At 37.5% G+C, this 10,789-nt stretch overlaps 1 protein-coding gene across 1 annotated transcript in view; it reads left to right on the forward strand.

Moving 5' to 3' along the window:
* Nucleotides 1-10,789, forward strand: part of CENPP (centromere protein P) — a 422,858-nt gene that overhangs the window by 82,122 nt on the left and 329,947 nt on the right. Inside the window, exon 5 of the mRNA XM_006876774.1 lies at nt 3,887-3,983. Within this exon, the coding sequence (XP_006876836.1) occupies nt 3,887-3,983 (97 nt within the window). The remainder of the gene's footprint in view (nt 1-3,886; nt 3,984-10,789) is intronic.

Genomic DNA, 10,789 nt, shown 5'->3' on the forward strand with positions numbered 1-10,789 from the left:
ATTGAGTGATAGTTTATATGGGAGAACATCAGCTTTACATTCATCCTATTGTATTTTGTTTCATTGCAATGATTTCAATCCCCTCCATGAAACATCATTCGACAACATTTGCTGCCAATCTGTTGGGTTGTTGTTTTTTTTTTTTTAATGTTCACTGAGACACTCAGAAACATAAAAGCATTGAAACAACCAAAGGGTATACCCTGCATTCCAGCACCCAGGCCCCCAGCACATTGCCCCTATCCTTCCTGAGTCTAGAGTCCCCAACCGCTCCATCTCTTCACTTCATCATCTTTGTCTCCATCTCTGGCACTGCTGCTTCTCTGGATAGGATCCTGCACTCCTCTCTTCTCCCTTCATGGTCCCAGGGTCCTCTACTCCTGTAGTGCAAGATCAACCACTCTCCCCCCAACCCCTCACCCCCCCAAAAAGTTAAATCACTCCCCTCCTTTTGTTACAAAACGTCTACCTTTACATTTGCAACATTCACAATAAGTACTGATAGCAGTTATTCATTATTGAACCCCAAGAGTCTTATCCCCATCTCCTTTCACCAGCCCTATCTAGACAGGTTGGAAACCACTCAGTGGAGATTCTGCCTTCTTCCGCACCCTCTAAAACTAAGCTCACTCTTGAAAACTTGTAAGCCAGTCACTTCGTGCCTTTGTAGCCCCTCCATTTTGGGTGGCCAATGTCTAAGTGCCCGTCCCTGTCAATCCTTTGTACAGAGGGGGTGGGAATGATCGTTGCTATAAAGATTCATTCCCTCTTTTAAGCTATTACATCCGTAAGTATAGGTCAAGTTCATCATCTTTTTCCTCTTCTTTCTTCCTCTAGTTGAGTTCTGATCATCCAGTTCTGATCATAGGTCAAATGGGGACTATCTGCAAGTATGGGCATTCTTGTGCATCTCCCCTCACTTTATATCAGCTGGACATTTCACTCTTCGTTATAGTCCTCTGTGCATCTCTCTTCACTTTATATCAGCTGGACGTTTCACTCTTTATTCTAGTCCTCTGTGACTTTTTAAGTGTTTTTTTGTCTTGATTGTTGACTTGGTTGCTGTAAATGTTTATCTATCTTTCAATATTCTTTTTTTGTGAATGGGACATCTCCCTGAGGCCCCTATTATACCATTTTCATTGATGTCATTATCAGTGCTCTTTTTTTAAAAAAAAGCATAATTTGATCCAACTTTAGGGACCACTATTATGAAATTTCCATTACTTGTCTGTCAGTTTGTCTTACTCTGGTGACTTGTGAGTTGCTGTGATTATGGAAGCTATGCCACCGGTATTTTAAATACCAGCAGGATCACCCATGGTGGACAGGTTTCACATGAGTTTCCAGATGAAGAACAGACTAGGAAGAAGGAGTGACGAACTACTTCCAAATAGTTAGTCACTGAAAACCTTGTGAATAACAGAGAAACACTGTCAGATATAGTGCCAAAAAATGAGCCCCTCAGGTTGGCAGGTGCTCAAAATGCGACTGGGGAAGAGCTGCCTCCTCAAAATAGAGTTGACTGTGATAACGCGAATGGAGTAAAGCCCACGGAACCTTCATTTGCTGTTGGGGCACAACTCAAAATGAAGAGAAACAGCTGTAAACATCCATTAATAATCAGAACATGGAATGTATGTAGTATGAATCTAGGAAAATTGGAAATTATAAAAAATGACATGGAAGCATAAACATCAGTATCTTAGGCATTAGCGAGCTGAAATAGACTGGCGTTGGACATTTTGATTCTGACAACCATATGGTTTATTATGCCTGGAATGGCAAATTGAAGAGGAATGGAAAAACAGAAATCCTCGGATAATATCTTTGATATTCTATGCGAGTAAAATTTTACTAAAGGTAATTCAGAAACATACATTGACAGAGAACTTTCAGAGGTTTAAGCCGGATTCAGAAGAGGACGTGGAATGAGGGATATCCTTGCTGATGTCCGATGGATCTTGACTGAAAGCTGACAATACCAGAAAGAAAATGAAGAGGACTTAAAATACTTCCTGATGAAGATCAAGGAACACAGCCTCCAGTATGGATTGCATCTCAATGTAAAGAAGACAAAAATCCTAACCACTGGACCATTAAACAACATTCTTATCAACAGAGAAAAGATTGAAGTTGTCAAGAATCTCATTCTTCTTGGATCAACTATTAACACTCATGGAAGCAGCAGTCAAGAAATCAAACAACGTACTGCATTAGGCAAATCTACGGCACAAGACCTTTTTAAAGTGTTGAAGAGCAAAGATGTCAGCTTGAGGACTAAGGTGCGCCTGACCCAAGCCGTGTTATTTTCAGTCACCTCATGCATGTGAAAGCTGGACAGTGAATAAGGAAGACCATAGAAGAATTGATGCTTTTGAGTTATAGTGTTGGAGGAGAATATTGAAAGTGCCATGGGTTGCCAGAAGAACCAACAGATCTGTGTTGGAAGAAGTACAGCCAGAGTGCTTCTTGGTGGCCAGAATGGCCAAATTTCATCTCTCATACTTCGGACACATTACCAGGAGGGACCAGTTGCTGAAGATGGATATCATGGTTGGTAAGGTTCAGACAAAAAGAAGACCCCCATCGAGATTGATCGGGAAGGTTGCAGCAGCAATGTACTTAAGCATGGCAACAATTGTGAGGTTGGCCCAGGACCGGGCAGTGTTTTGTTCTGTTGTGCATAGGGTCGCTATAAGTCGGTATCGACTCGATGGCACCTAACAACAACAATAACAATTATGAAATTTAAGAGCCCTGGTGTGGTGCTGTAGGATGAATAAGCAAGCACAGGACCTCAGGGTCAGTTTGAACCATAAGGTCTGCAGTTCAAATTCACCAGCTGCTCCTCAGAAATCCTATATCGGGTCACTGTGAGTCAGAACCAACTCAATGGCACTTCAAGACAATAAATTATGCAATTTTGGACTTCTGGTGTGGCACTGTAGGATCAGGACTGGACTTTGAATCACAATGTTGGCAGTTCAAACCACCAACTACTCCTCAGAAACCCTATATGGGGTCGCTATGAGTCAGACCGGATTCAACAGCCATTAGTAACATCAACAATAATGTAATTTGGAGTCTTTTTGGTCCTGTAGGATAAGCACTTGGCTACAAGGTTGATTTGAAGTGCATCAGCCGCTCCTTGGAAACCCTGCACATGGTCACTGTAAGTTGGAACTGACTGGATGACACTTAACAGCAACAAAAACAATTATGTAATTAAGCAAGGATCCGTGGTATTGTAGTGGATTATGAATTGGGCTGCTAGCCACAAGGTCAGCAGTTTGAATTTACCATCTCTCTGTAGTTAGTAAGTCCTAGCCAGAGTCCATGTGACTCTTTCTTCTTCAGACCTGTTGGCTTCAAACCTGGTGTTTTCTCTACCCCTTCAGGTAACAACTACAAGCCCAGGAGTCCATATGACTCCCTCCAGTTCAGACCATCTGTCCCCTATGTCCCTTTGGAAACACTGGAACAACTCACAGAAATAATGGAACACACCATATACCTGAAATAACAAGTTTAATACAGCAAAAAAGAATACAAAGGAAGAGACATATAGGACTTTGTCTGGGAGGAGTCCCAGTGCAGATCTTCTATGTCTCCAGGCTACAGGCTTATTTTTCTGAGAGCACATGTTCGTGCTCTCCATCCTGGAAGCTCCATCGAGCCTGTCTTCCAAAGCCTTTATTGATTTCACCATGTGGCCATGATAAATTACATTATGCATCCTGAGGGTTTAGTCAGTAATCATTCCCAGGTGAGCCTCTTCCTGTGTCTTTTAGAAACCCAGAATAAAAGGCCAAATTGCTTTGTGTACCTCACAAGCCTATCACTTAATGATATTTATTAACCATGAAATCTTTTAACCCTACAGAGCAGAAGAAAGAAGAGACCTTTTCATGTTTTTTAGAAGCCTGCACTTATTTGTGAAGTGGTGTGAATTTCGTAAGCGCACATTTAAACATTTCAAGGTACAGTCTTGAATTTAATCATATATGAAAAATGAAACTGGTATTAATTTGAGGATTCTGCCATACCATAACATTCTTTCCTTAAGGGTTTTAAATAATAGAAAATATTTTCCATGACTTCTGGAATTTGTAATTATTTGGAATTAGTAAAGGAGGGAGTGCTTCTATATGAATTCTTGAGACATTTATGTCATGGAATATTTTGTAAAAAGTGCAATTGTATCCTTATTAATTTAAAAATACACATTTAAAAAAATCAATCTGTCAAAGGCATTTAAAGTAAAATGGCAAAAGCTAATGAAAATAATAGTTCTAGTAAACTTATCACATAGCGTGTAATCTTAATTTTCTGAGCCAGAATTTGAGTTTAATTGTAACATTTCATTTTAAATGTTGAAAACTGATTCTTGTGAAATAATTCTTAAGTCTGAGAAGAGTATTTTCAAAGTCTTATTTTAATCCCCCACTCAGTTGGATAACATCAAATTATTAACTGCAGTGATCCACACAAAAATCCGTTCTAAAAGAATGACTGAATAATATCTCAAGTTCTCTTAAAGCCTCTCCAGATTCTGGCTATTGTCTGTTGGGTTTACAATTAAATTTACCATCAAAATTTGGTCTTTGTCTTTGGTTCCTAAGAGATAATGTTTAAATCCTTGTAATTTCCACAGTCCTTTTTTTTCTTGAGAACTTCCAAGCATATCTGAAGGTTTATGCTGATGAATTATTTATATTGATTGGGAGTTGGTCATGTCAAAAAGGTATTAGCCTGGAATTCTAGACCCAGAGAGGGAGAGGGGCTGTGTGCTGATGGCCGAGGGGCAAGCTTGCGGGTTATACCCTTTGGTTGTTTGATGATGCATGGGGGGGATTGTAATCATGGCAATGAAATGATATACAATAGGATGAAATGATATATGATGGGATTAATGCAAAGCTAATGTTCTCCCCAGCGAGATGGTTCAGCCAGGTGGCATCATTGATGGCGTCAAGTGTGGCAGTGGTAGTGAGGTTGGCCCAGGATCAGACGTTATTTCGTTCTGCTGTGCGTGGGGTTGCGTTGAGTCGGTTCCGACTCGATGGCACCTAACAACAATGTTGTCCCATTTAAACTATCACAGAATTCACAATAAACACTTAAAAAAAAAAAGGCATTAGCCTGAACTCGGGAGAAGTGGGGATCGAGATGGAGTTCAACCAAATGGGCAGTAATTTAGTCAGTCAGTCTTGCCTACAAAATGAGACAGCAAGAAAAGCTCTGAACACAGAAATTCTCTGCCTTTATTGGTTGTTGAAAGAAATTAGTGATTTGTCGGGTGATGTGGCACTTTTTGGAACACAGAAGCTTGGCAATCAATGGAATCTCTTCATTGAGTACCCTCTCGAACCTTCCTTGATATTTCTTTGTTTTATATTCTTTTAAGTATAATAAAATTGTAATAATAAATACAGCACTTTTCTGAGTTCTGTGAGTTGATCTAGCACATTGTCAATCCCAAGGATGCAATGAGAATGCCAATTTGTAGCCAGCATTTCAGATGTGAGGGGGTCTGGGGACTCCTGAGCTTATAGCTGGTATCTTGAATGAGTAGAGGGAATTTTTGAATTTGTAGTAGCTGGTAAGAAGTGAGAGTGTCAGAAGGATACCCAAACTTGATAAATATTACAGACTGCAAGATTGTGTGCTTTTAAATATGAGAGAGTTGACCTATCTCTGGTTGTTAATGTCAGAGGAAGAAGTACAGCGATTGCAATTGATATATAGCTAGATAAGCCCTAGTGAGGCACTGTAGGATAAGTACTGGACTGCTAACCTCACTAACCACAAAGTCAGGAGTTCAAACTTATCAGCTGCTCCCCGAAACCCCATATAGGGTCACTGTTAGTTGGAACCGATTCGATGGCACACAACAACAGCATTTAGTTAAGTTGAAAAGGCACACACACAAAGAGACATTCTTTTCTTTAGATTTAATGATTCCATTTTGTTGAGCTGATAAAAAACCAAGACATTGAACCAATTCAGTCATGGTCAATGATGTGAAGTCAGCACATACTCAAAGTTTAGAAATTTCAGTAAAGCAGAATGGTAATTGTAACAGGAAAAATTATTTGGGGTAATTTTAAAGCTCTGGAATTGGTGACTCTGAAGAGGTGAGTTTTTTTCAAAGATACATATTTAAAATGGTACAGTTAGCTGCCATCTTTGAGCAGGTCACCATTGTTTCTGACTCTTGTCAGGCGAGAGATTTGGTTACTATGCAAGGCACACTCTTCCTTTGTTTTCTAAGAGGGAGATTAAGTTCCTAGCAGGGAGTCACCCCATAATTTTACTGGTTCTGATTATTGTTTCAGTCACCACATTTTGCAAATTTGGGTATGTTCTGGTTTTACGTTATGTCTATGACTGAACTAAGCAGAAATGGTTCGAAACCCTGATAACTGTCAGCCATAGGATTTTCCCCAGAATCCTTTGAGAAGCTGTTAGGTGGTAATGTTATGGCTTTATCTAGTATTATTGTGCCCGAACAATTACTATTCCTGCTTTACATTTGGTAAATGCAGTACTGCTTAGGAAGTACGCAGGTAGTTAAAATAACACATAACCTACTTTGATCTTTTACCTGTGCATTTCAGTGGATGTTGGATGATGTTTGTTGTAGTCCTTCGTTTTAGAAGTTGGTTTGCCTTTCTGTGCAGGTTAGAACTATTATTGGTGTGTTTTATTCTATAGTGGACCAAACAGTTTGGGGAGCTATGCTTTGTTGTTGATAAGATTTACTAGAATGGTAAATACAGCAAACCATAGAATTTACGTTTCTGTTTTGAAAGGCAATTGCTTCATGGTGGTGGTGGTGATTGTGTGCTGTTGAGTAGCTTCTAACTCACAGCGACTCTGCATAGGATACCTGAGAGGGAGGCTGTAAATCTTTTCTGAAGCAGAAAACTTCATCTTTCTCCCACAGATTGGCTGATTGACTTGAACTGTTGACTTTGTGGTTAATAGCCCAATGCATAACCCATAATGTAACCAAGGCTCTTTAATTTCTGCATAGGCACTACAATCCTGAGGTTAGTCTTTGCAGAAAGGTCATATTGAAGGTTTTGGACAAACTTCGAGCTTGTGAACATCAGTCTAAACCTGATAAGAGATAAATAGAAATATAAGTATATAAATGGGATTTGACTTTTAAAGATTCAAACAAGGCAGCTGGTGCATGGGGAGAGACATTTAGTGTAGTGATCAAGTTCATTGGTATGAACTCTATTTGGTGAGTCATGTTGGACACAGAACAAAGGTCTGTATGCAAGGTAGTGTGGCTTTTGAAAGCTGATTCTATTACAACTACTATTTTAAAATATTTTATTATCAATAGTTACATCATAAAAATAAGTGTTAAGGGGATTGGAATTACAGCTTTTCGAGTTCACAGTGAGTCATTTTTGTGTACTATTTTAAAATATGAAAGTTTTATGTAATTTTTGTTTGGCTCCAAGTTTATTTAAGTTAAAAATAAAAACTGGTTTATCAAAAGTGACCAAAAAAAACCCTTTATATACACAGAAGTTCTTCCATACCTTACATCACATTTAGCCTTGGGTTTACATATATATCAGATGTGTTGCAGAAAGTTATTTGATATCAACAGAGTGGCTAGCCAGCCACTTAAACAAAGCAGTTGTATGTTATTTGCATACAAAATAGGTTTTTTTTTTGTTTTTTTACTCCTTGTACATTCCCAACGGGATGTGGAAATCATCGGACAATCTCTTTGATATCCCATGCGAGTAAAGTTTTACTAAAGGTAATACAGAAACGGCTGCAAGCATACATTAACAGAGAACTTCCAGAGGTTCAAGCTGGATTCAGAAGAGGCTGTGGAATGACGGCTGTCATTGCTGTTGTCTGATGGATCTTGGCTGAAAGCAGAGAATATCAGAAAGATATTTACCTGTGCTATATTGACTGTGCAAAGGCTTTTGATTGTGTGGATCATGACAAGCTGTGGACAACATTGCAAAGTATGAGTATTCCGGAACACTTAATTGTGCTCATGAGGAATCTGTACCTGGACCAAGACACAGTTGTTCAAACAGAACATGGGAACACTGAATGGTTTAAAATTAAGAAAGGTATGCAACATGGTTGTATTCTTTAAGATTTAAATGAACACAGCAATTCATTTATATATACCAGTTTCTTACCACAAAATGTAGCGGTCCTGAACAGTTCTAAACTCCATGCATTCACAACTAAAATAATGCAATTTCATACCAGTCTAAGTAGTACTTATTTTGTTGTTAAGTGCACTCGAGTGGGTTTTGACTCATGGTGAGCATGTATAGGTTTCTGAGGAGCAGTTGGTGAATTTGAACCTTGCCGTCAAACTGACCTTGCAGTCCCCAGTGCATTGTCTCACTGTGCTACAGCTTGATAAAAAAGCATAAATAATACAATTTTAGTTAAGTAATCATTCTATACATGTTTCCTCCTGACTATGTAATTTTTTTTGCCAATTGAGTTTTGTTTATATTGGCAGAAATTTGAAATCTTTGGGATTTAGGAAATTAATATTACAGATCGTTTTGGGCTCCTGATATATACTACATCATCATTCATTTTATTGCCAGATTTGGGGGGCAGAGATAATACGTACAAGGCCATTTTAAAGGTGATAAATCTGTTTTTAGTACAGCAGCATTAAAGAATTAGAACTGGCTAATAAAAATGTTTAGTAAGTATATAGGAAAATGTTAACACTAATGTAAGAATAGGGAGAAGCATAGATAAATTCAGTTGGATTGTGCTTTGCTTTATGGTATATAAATTTGTGTTGAACAAAGCACTTTATGGCTTTTTCATTTTTTAAAAGAATTTTTAGAAAATGTAATTTAATGTTAGAGAGTCAGACTTGAAACAAAGATGCCTCAAATATCAATAAGTTTATGAAACAAGGTTAAAAACAAATGTAATATGTAAAAACAGGTTTGTTTTATTTTAATTGTTTGCTGCTAATTATGTACTTGTGAAAGTTCTTTACTATCTTGTCATCTTGCATTTCTTTAAAATAAAAAAATATTGCTTGTGAAAATCTTAGTGTATTGTTCAGGTGTTAGGTAATATATTAATGTTTTTCAAAGTTTTATATATTAAGTATTATAAGAAATCATAGTAGTAACAATCTGATCAGTATGAATATTTTCAAGCATTGAAATAAAATTTGACTAAGTGGGGAAAAATAAAAGTGTTGGCATCCTAACCCCTGCACCTGTGGGTGTAATCTATTGTAATGAATTATAATTACTTTCCATAATTCAGTGTAATATGATCATTTGATTAGTTGTAGTTATGTGTCTATAAATGGATCCCAAAGCTCATACTTTCTGAGTTGTATAATGAGCAACATAAATACATTCAAACTCAGGGGGATGGCAGACATTTTTTGACAACAAAGGCAAATGAATTTACAAGCTCAGGAACCTAAGGATTGCCAGCTACTAGAAGCTGAAATAGACAAAAGACTTTCCCCTAGAGCCACACCCAAAATTCAGATTTCTGGCCTCTTGAATGATGAAAAGCATAAGTTTTTATTCACTGAAGCCATACACTTAACAGCAGGGTTCTCTGTTCAGTGACTCTTATCAGAAATCAGTTCTGACTTAAATAAAAACTTTTTTTCCCCCATTTTGTTTATCTCTTTTAGTTTTGATTGCTTTGTTTTGATTTGATTTTTAGTTTTGATTTGATTTTTATTATTAATTTCTTTATAAATCCAATCTTTATTTGTCTTTGGGAGTTGAGAATATAGGTATTTTATTACATGTATTAAAATATTCACAAATCATAAAATTTACTTCATTGATGATGAGTTGGATGACATTGGCATTTTGTTAGTTGTTTTAACACCACTTGTCAAAGGTTCTGGATCTCTGGATTATCTGTACAAATGGAGTTGGCTTTATTAGTCAGAAAACTGTTGTAGTTACGTGTCATGGAGTTGTTTCCGATTCATGGCGACCTGTACAGGGTTTCCGAGTCTGTAAGTCTCTATGGGAGCAGAAAGCCTCATGTTTCTCCCCCAGAACAGCTGGTTGTTTCGAACTGCTGTCCCTGAGGTTCACAGCCTGATTCGTAACCACTACACTACCAGATGATCCTTTTTTTTTCTTCTCATTTATTGCAGTAACATCTCACTGCTTTGTGAATTTGCATATTGACCTTAATATAGCCGTCAGTGGTTGGGTCCAAGTTTTAATGCCCTTTATTAGTTTGTTAAAAGCCACAGCTAATCCTTTAATTGTAAAAAAAAAAAAATTCTGATTTCTCTCCTCTCTTTTCCTCATTATTGCTTTCTTATTCAGCATTTTTTCTTCCTCAAAATTCATGAAATCCTCATCTATCAGTTCCCAATTCTATGAGCTGTTCCTTATTAGTGATTCTTGCCATATGGATAATTTATTTTTACTGAAATCTTCCATCTTATCCCGATCAAATGCTTGCAGCATATTCATATACTCAACAATTTTTTCCACAATTCCTGCATGTATTTTCCATGATTTTCTCCCAGAAAAATGCAATGTTCCAGATACAGTGACAGATGAAGTACAATTTGTTATAACTTGAATATGTTGTAAGTTGAGGGCTACATGAATTTCTGTTATAAATGTACTAGGAATCTAAAAGAGTTCTGATTGTGATCATATTTTAAATAATAGTGACTAAGTATTATAAGAGGAAGCTCCCCAGTGAGATGAATTGGCAAAGTAGCAGCATCAATGGGATCAAGCATGGCAACAGTTGT

Source organism: Chrysochloris asiatica, unplaced genomic scaffold, assembly GCF_000296735.1.
Source record: "Chrysochloris asiatica unplaced genomic scaffold, ChrAsi1.0 scaffold00412, whole genome shotgun sequence".
Lineage (NCBI taxonomy): Eukaryota > Metazoa > Chordata > Mammalia > Afrosoricida > Chrysochloridae > Chrysochloris > Chrysochloris asiatica.